At 44.5% G+C, this 7,605-nt stretch overlaps 2 protein-coding genes across 2 annotated transcripts in view; both read right to left on the bottom strand.

Annotated features, from left to right (window-relative positions):
- The window catches only part of LOC122877847 (T-cell acute lymphocytic leukemia protein 1 homolog), a 7,157-nt gene extending 6,084 nt beyond the window's left edge, over window positions 1–1,073 (bottom strand). Inside the window, exon 1 of the mRNA XM_044199996.1 lies at window positions 870–1,073. Within this exon, the coding sequence (XP_044055931.1) occupies window positions 870–941 (72 nt within the window). The 5' untranslated portion in view covers window positions 942–1,073. The remainder of the gene's footprint in view (window positions 1–869) is intronic.
- The window catches only part of si:ch211-152f22.4, a 7,772-nt gene extending 231 nt beyond the window's left edge, over window positions 1–7,541 (bottom strand). Inside the window, exons 1-4 of the mRNA XM_044199995.1 lie at window positions 7,328–7,541; window positions 7,096–7,179; window positions 5,087–5,170; window positions 1–2,513 (exon numbers count right to left, since the gene is read on the bottom strand). The exon at window positions 1–2,513 is cut by the window's left edge and continues 231 nt beyond it. Of these exons, the coding sequence (XP_044055930.1) occupies window positions 1,114–2,513; window positions 5,087–5,170; window positions 7,096–7,179; window positions 7,328–7,349 (1,590 nt within the window). The 5' untranslated portion in view covers window positions 7,350–7,541 and the 3' untranslated portion in view covers window positions 1–1,113. The remainder of the gene's footprint in view (window positions 2,514–5,086; window positions 5,171–7,095; window positions 7,180–7,327) is intronic.
- Window positions 7,542–7,605: the final 64 nt, after the last annotated feature.

Genomic DNA, 7,605 nt, shown 5'->3' with positions numbered 1-7,605 from the left:
GCTCTCCTGGGACGGCTCACCTGGGACGGCTCACCGGGTCACCTCACCTGGCTGCAGGTTCAAATCGGCCATCAGCACGGCGTCTTCGTCAGGCTGAAATGTTTGGCTTTTACAAAGTAAAACCTACTTAAAATATTCAAGTTACACTCCCTGTTCTGTAAAAACTAAAAGTACTTAAGTGTAATCAGGAAAATGTTCTTAAAGTACATTTAAGTATCTTTAAACAGTTAAATTATGACATAAAAAAGAACAGGGGGGAGCTCTCTGTCTCGGCTCCGAGATGAACTCAACGAGGAAACCAAACCACTCGTATAAAAAACTGAAAAAACAACTAAACAACGAATAAAAACAACATACGTTTATCCAATTCAAAGAATAAAATGCACAAAACTCAAAAGTTACTTCTGAAGATCAGGTGTCTATTATGAGAGGAAGTGGACATCAGACCAATCACAAAGGGAATCTGGCAGAACCAATCAGAGTGCATTTAGGACATCAGGTGTGTGAACCAAAGGACGATTAGCCGCGGGACTTCTTTGCCCCAAATTCAGTCAAAAAACGATTGCAAAAATGATGGCTGCCAGCAGCACAGACGCACTTGTCAAACCGGAAGGTTGGGTTGAAGCTTAAGATTAAAAATGGATTTGTTTAAAGGTTTCAGTCCGCTTCAGGCAAAGTGCTTGTCAGATTGTCTTACAGCATCTGAAAACTGCTTCCAGACCATCTGACAACCACAGCCTCTTTACACGGTGATTGTTCAGCTGTTCAGATAGTGCTGGTCTTTGTCCAACCCTCACCTACATGGCCCTGAGCTTTGGGTAGCGACCGAAAGAATGAGATTTCAAAAACCAGCGTCTGACAGGGCTCACCTTGGTGTGAGTGAGGAGCACAGGCATCCAGAAGGAGCTCGGACGCTCCTTCACATCTGATCCAAAATCCATCCGGATCCACCTTACATCTAAACATTTACTTTTACAACTAATTCAGAGGAGTGTGGAGCTTTGGTCTCTGGTTTTAATATGTATTTTCTTAGTTAATTAAAGCTTATTTGTAAAAAAAAAAAAAAAAAAAGTGTGTGTCTTTATCTTCTCAAAGAGAACAATAGATTTGTATCTAATACTTTGTGGACCAGTTGCTGTTGAGGAACAGGATCATGTTGAGGTTTTCTGGCTCGATGGCGCTCCTGAGGTTGCAGAACCGATCACCTGCACTGGAGAAAGCTCTCTCTAAGGGCACGGCAGTGGACACAACCCCAAGTTTCTTCAGGGCAAGCTTGCTTAATTCACCAAAATTCTTCTTTCCTGTGTGCCTCCACCAGGCCAAAGGGTTTGACGTCTCTGCAGTAGGTTCGTAGGCCATGTATCTTTCCAGTAGGTCTTTCAGTTTAGTAGGAGAGGAGGAGGCTGGGCCTGGAGTGAGCTCCCGCTTTATTTTATCCATCGCTCGTTTTTTGTTTTGGTCTCCCAGCTGGTTTTTGAATCTTGGGTCGAGGAATGTATTGAGAGCCAACGGGTGGTTGTTGACGTTACCAAATTCCTCTTTACATTTTGACAGTAATGTCCGGGCAACATCATTCTTTCTCTTTTCTTCTTCTCTGAGATTGTCCATGAGACTCTTCAGCACTGGCAGCATGGCTGAAATGGTCTGGAATCCTTCTCCTTTCATCATGGACGTGGCTTTCCTCAGAGGTTCCAGAGCCGATATGATCTTCTTGATTTTCTCCTTATCGTTTTCATTTAGAATCAAATCTGTCTTGCCTCTCTCATCGAACACCATCACCATGGCCTGGTACTGTTGCATCAGTCGTCGGAGCATGTGCAGCCAAGGGAGCCATCGGTCCCCGGAGTACATGATCAGCTCGTCTTGTTCCATATTCAGCTGGTTTTGAATCGCTCTGAGCTTCCTCTCAGCTTCAGAATTGTACTTAAAGAACCTGACGATGTTCTGACACTTTCTGAGAACATTCAACAGCGCATCGTTACTCATCAGATCCTTAAATACCACATTCAAGGTGTCAGCAAAACAAGGCATGTCTGTCCATTTAGTTTGAACTTTTTTCAGTTGTGGCATACCAGCTCTGACGACACTGTGGACCTTTTCTTTCACACACCAAGCCTCCATGACAGCCGAGAGCTGATTTTTAATGTTGGCTGCAGATTCGTCTCCGAAGAGGCTGGTAGTTTTGAGCATGTAGGACATGAGATTCCCGTGGATGTCCACAAAATGGCAACCCACCGTCAGATAGGAGTCTTCAGGTCTTAAATACCACAACTCACATGTCAGCACAATTTCATCAGCAGAGGCCAAGATCGATCGCAGCTTGTTTTCGTTTTCCTTGTAGATGTTGAGAAAGTCTGAGCGTATCTCAGATTTGGTAGGAATTTGATGAGAGGGGTTTAGTGCTTTGACGAAATCCAGAAAGTTGTCATCTTCTGCCAATTCCAAGGGCTGCAGAGTTGATACAATCATCTTCAGCATTTGTCTTTTCGGCGTTAGTATTTCCCGGATCCCTACTGTGGAAGAAAACAGATTTTTAAAAGGACAGTCTTGGACACAATAGACCTCATCTGAATAGTGTCATTAGCAGAAGATCGTGTCAGAAAGCCTAAACTACTCTTTAAAGGCTGAAACATGCTTCTTCAGGCTGAGGCATTTGTCAGTGTGGCTACAATGTTAACGTGTTGTTTTGCTTTATCTCAGTTTCAAACTGGCCTCACGTCAGGTTGGATCTACCACATCAGATAGTTGGATCTACCACATCAGGTAGTTAGATCTACGACATCAGATAGTTGGATCTACCACATCAGGTAGTTGGATCTACCACATCAGGTAGTTGGATCTACCACATCAGGTAGTTAGATCTACGACATCAGATAGTTGGATCTACCACATCAGGTAGTTGGATCTACCACATCAGGTAGTTGGATCTACCACATCAGGTAGTTAGATCTACGACATCAGATAGTTGGATCTACCACATCAGGTAGTTGGATCTACCACATCAGGTAGTTGGATCTACGACATCAGATAGTTGGATCTACCACATCAGGTAGTTGGATCTACCACATCAGGTAGTTGGATCTACCACATCAGATAGTTGGATCTACCACATCAGGTAGTTGGATCTACCACATCAAATAGTTGGTTCTACCACGTCAGATAATTGGATCTACCACATCTGGTAGTTGGATCTACCACATCTGGTAGTTGGATCTACCACATCTGGTAGTTGGATCTACCACGTCAGGTAGTTGGATCTACCACGTCAGGTAGTTGGATCTACCACGTCAGATAATTGGATCTACCACATCTGGTAGTTGGATCTACCACATCTGGTAGTTGGATCTACCACGTCAGGTAGTTGGATCTACCACGTCAGGTAGTTGGATCTACCACGTCTGGTAGTTGGATCTACCACGTCAGGTAGTTTAATGCCGTATGATGCATTGAGACTTGGGATGTGTGCGCATGAAAACATTTGAGACATCAATTGCCTGTGGAGTCTTTTTCGTCGTGTGCACCCAGTGAGCAGCTTTCATAGGAATGAATGGGACGCCATCTTTGATGCGCGGAATCCAGTTCTCTTAATACATCCATGGTGGTAATGGAGAAGATAACGGTCCAATCACGTGTGCAGTCAGTGTAGGCCTGAGCGATAAAACAATAGCGATGTGTAATGGCGACAGACTGGATTCCCTCAGGAAACAGAGTTTTTTACTGCTACAGCTCAACAAATGTGGGAAAAGCTGCTCATCGCAGTAAATGGCTTTCAAATGCAGTATAACAGAACTTGAACAAGCTACCGGGACTCGAAGAGGCTGCATGAAAACACATCGCTCAGGAAATTAACTACTCTGTGCGCCAGTATAGCAGCAAACAAGCGTCCAGGAATGGCGCTGAGGTGAGAGGCTGTAAAACCCCCGAAATCTTTGGTACATTTTGAAAATCCAGAGGAGCCATATGATTAAATGATTTTATCCCATTCATGTGTGTGGGGAGACAACAGGAAGTCAGCTGGCGAAGGACTCTGAAGCTTGAGGCTTCCTGTGGAGACTTTTTTGGCGTGTGCAAAATGAATGGGAAGCCATCTTTGATACACGGTATCCAGTTCTCCCAAATCATCCATGGTGGTAATGGAGAAGATTCCTGTCCAATCAGAGCTGAGTATGTAAATCACTTGCTCAATGCTGTTTTGTCAGTTTCTCACAGCCCTGTAATTATCTCCACCCCACACAACACTGTGGAGACGAAGTCTCACCTGTCGTCCTCTGACAGGTGAACCCGTGCTGCTGCGGTGAAGACTCAGCCTTAATAATGGTGCACGCTCTGTCAGGTCAGCCACCTGGCCTGGCAGTTTTTTTTCCGATGACTAATAGCCATGAAAATGTCTGTTATCTCTTTATTTTAAAAAATTGTCGGCATTCCTGCTTTATTAGTCACAGTAGAGAGAGACAGGAAAGGCAGAGGGAGAGAGAGGGGCCAGACTCGAACCCATGCTGCTGCGGTGATGACTCATCCTTAATAATGGTGCACACTTCCGATGACTAATAGCCTGTTCATGACTCCCTCAGGCTCCTTTACTTGTGAAACGACAGTCATAGGAGTTATTTACAGTTGACAGGAACTGAAACTGAGGAACAAAAAGTTGAGTATGGACGATAAACTGCACAGACTCAAAAGGCTGAATTTAAAGTATAAGTCTGGTGTTGTTCTATATTTGTGTTCCATAAAGATCCAGTACAGATCGTAGAAAAGGTTTCAGTCGTAGTCATCTGGACACTGTTTTCAGAATCAAGACGTTTCGGCTCTTTCGGCTTTTTCACAATTGAGAATGACTTCCGGATGGGAGCCGAAACGTCTTGATTCTGAAAACAGCGTCCAGACGACTACGACTGAAACCTTTTCTACGATAGAACGCTCCTGGACGAATGAGGGACTACACCGTCTCATCCAGTACAGATATTAAGTACTGAGTCATTTGAGATTTTAAGAAGTAAATAATATAGTAACAATATAATAGTGTGTATATCAGCTGTGTTTTACAGACATTTCTATAATGAGTAAGAGAGCAAGACGTCTTTGTTACCTCGTCCCTGCCAGATTAGATTGCGTCTCGGTGGCTGGAGGTTTGCATGGTTTCCTCTCCCCTGCACGTTGGGTCCTCGCCTGACTGTTCAGGACAAACAGAAGCCACGTTAAAAGCAACCAAAATTTTATGTATAATAACTAATTCAATGACACAGTGTTGTTTTAGCGAACTTCACAGGAAATGCTCATGCTGAGCCCTTAACAGTATAAAGCCCTGCTTTGGACTCTGTGCTTTGATTATTTCATGTTCTGGTGATTTATCGAACAATATGCGCTGTTATACAGCATCTACAACAATCAGTGGGGCGGTATTCTTGTGGGGTTCAGGCCCATTGCCCGGTCAGCTTCGGCCTATAGCATAACAATATTTTTTGGACCATTTTATGCCTTATTAGATAGTCGACAGTGTAAAGATGACATGAGTGGACAGAGATGGGGAATGACTTGCAACAAAGGTCCCGGGTGGACTCGAACTGGGGATGTTGCGGTTCATGGTCAGTGCTTTAACCCCCGCTAGGCCACCAGGACGCCCTGGTATTATATTATATTTCTTAAAATAGACAGCGGTGACCCACAGAAAGCGGCAAAGTGAAGTTCTCCCCTATTTATGCATCTCTGACGCAAGCGATTCGCTTCTCAAGATATTGTAGCGTTGAAAAATCAGAGAATCATCAGTGGCCTCTTGACTCACACAAACTCTCCAGAAAAACAACAGTTTCATCAGGTTCACTCCCCGGATCGACATGTCCGATGTGTGCGACAAGTGTGTCGGTAACGATGCGACACCACATGGCGCAGTCAGTGGCGTTTCACTGCAGCTTTCCTCGGGTGTAGCAGAGAGAAGGAGACAAGGTTGAGGTAGAACGCGCTCCTTCTAGTCCGGACGGGCAAAAACGGAGGCTTTTGGAAACGATGACGCAGACGCCCGCGTTCGCTTCTTGAGTGGTTCTTGTCAGTCACCACGTTGTCCTTCCCTGATTCGTCACGCCCCTATCACGTGTCCCTTTTCCGGAACAAAACAAAGACATCAGCCTTGACGACCAGTTGCTCGTTTAACGTGGATAACGAATCACAGGCGTCTCTGCCTCGTCGTCGGTACGAGCAAAGAAATCTCTGGTCTCACTTTTGGCCATTGCTGTTCTTCGTTCGCAGTATTTATTATAACTGAACATCCACCGGCAGAGTAGACAATCTGCTTCCTGTTTACACGCCTTTTGCACGTATGCCTGCAGTTGCCATGACCACGTCTACTGCCTTTTGGCGTAGGGTCCAATGATTGCTTACATTATGGTCACCTGGGTTCTCACCTGGTCGTGTAGACACGCTTTCATAGTTACGTAGAGGTATGTATCTATCGTATGACTGTATACACATTTGGTGGCAAAATATATGATTGTTTAAGGCAAGTAAAAATCAATAACTTGTCTTGTGATCATATGGGACCCCTTTGATGACCGCGTGCGCAGTAACGACTACATGTTTACGCGTACGCCTGTTGAACCCGGTAGTTGCCGCAGGCGACTGAAAAACGCAGTTGAAGCAAAAGAAAATAATAATTAAGGCTGCAACCATTTGGTATTTATTTCAGTTGCTGATGAATATGTCTTTTATCTCTTTATTTTAAAAAATTGTCGGCATTCCTGCTTTATTAGATAGTCACAGTAGAGAGAGACAGGAAAGGCAGAGGGAGAGAGAGGGGCCAGACTCGAACCCATGCTGCTGCGGTGATGACTCATCCTTAATAATGGTGCATGCACTGCCAGGTCAGCCACCTGGCCTGGCAGTTATTTTTCCGATGACTAATAGCCTGTTCATGACTCCCTCAGGCTCCTTTACTTGTGAAACGACAGTCATAGGAGTTATTTACAGCTTACAGGAACTGAAACTGAGGAACAAAAAGTCGAGTATGGACGATAAACGGCACAGACTCAAAAGGGTACTGGGTACTCTCAGCTGTGTTTTACAGACATTTCTATAATGAGTAAGAGAGCAAGACGTCTTTGTTACCTCGTCCCTGCCTGATTAGATTGCGTCTCGATGGCTGGAGGTTTGCATGGTTTCCTCTCCCCTGCACGTTGGGTCCTCGCCTGACTGTTCAGGACAAACAGAAGCCACGTTAAAAAAAACACAGCATCCAAGATTAAATGCATAATAACTAATTACACATTACACAGTGTTGTAACAAAGAAAAATAATTTCACTTTTCTTAATTTAATGTTTTTCATGAAGAGATACTTACATGAGGCTCTTGGTGGCGTCATTTCTGGGGCGGTTGAGCTTAATTAAATTAGCTTTAATTAAATGCTGTGATGAAACAGCGTTGGTCCAAAAGGCAGCGTCCTCTCTCTGTAAGTGCCACCTGCGTCTGCTCTGCTCTGACTGCTGAACGTCCTTTTATCACCTGGGTGGAGTTTGAGGTTTTGCTGTTCCACCAATAACAGGCTGCAAACGTGTCCTGATGTGTCTGGTGGTGACTAATACATGAAGCCCTCAGGCTCCTTTACTTGTAAAACGAAA

Source organism: Siniperca chuatsi, linkage group LG6 (assembly GCF_020085105.1).
Source record: "Siniperca chuatsi isolate FFG_IHB_CAS linkage group LG6, ASM2008510v1, whole genome shotgun sequence".
Classification (NCBI taxonomy): Eukaryota; Metazoa; Chordata; class Actinopteri; order Centrarchiformes; family Sinipercidae; genus Siniperca; species Siniperca chuatsi.
Note: the sequence above shows the minus strand (reverse complement) of the source record. Positions and strands in the feature narration are given on the sequence as shown.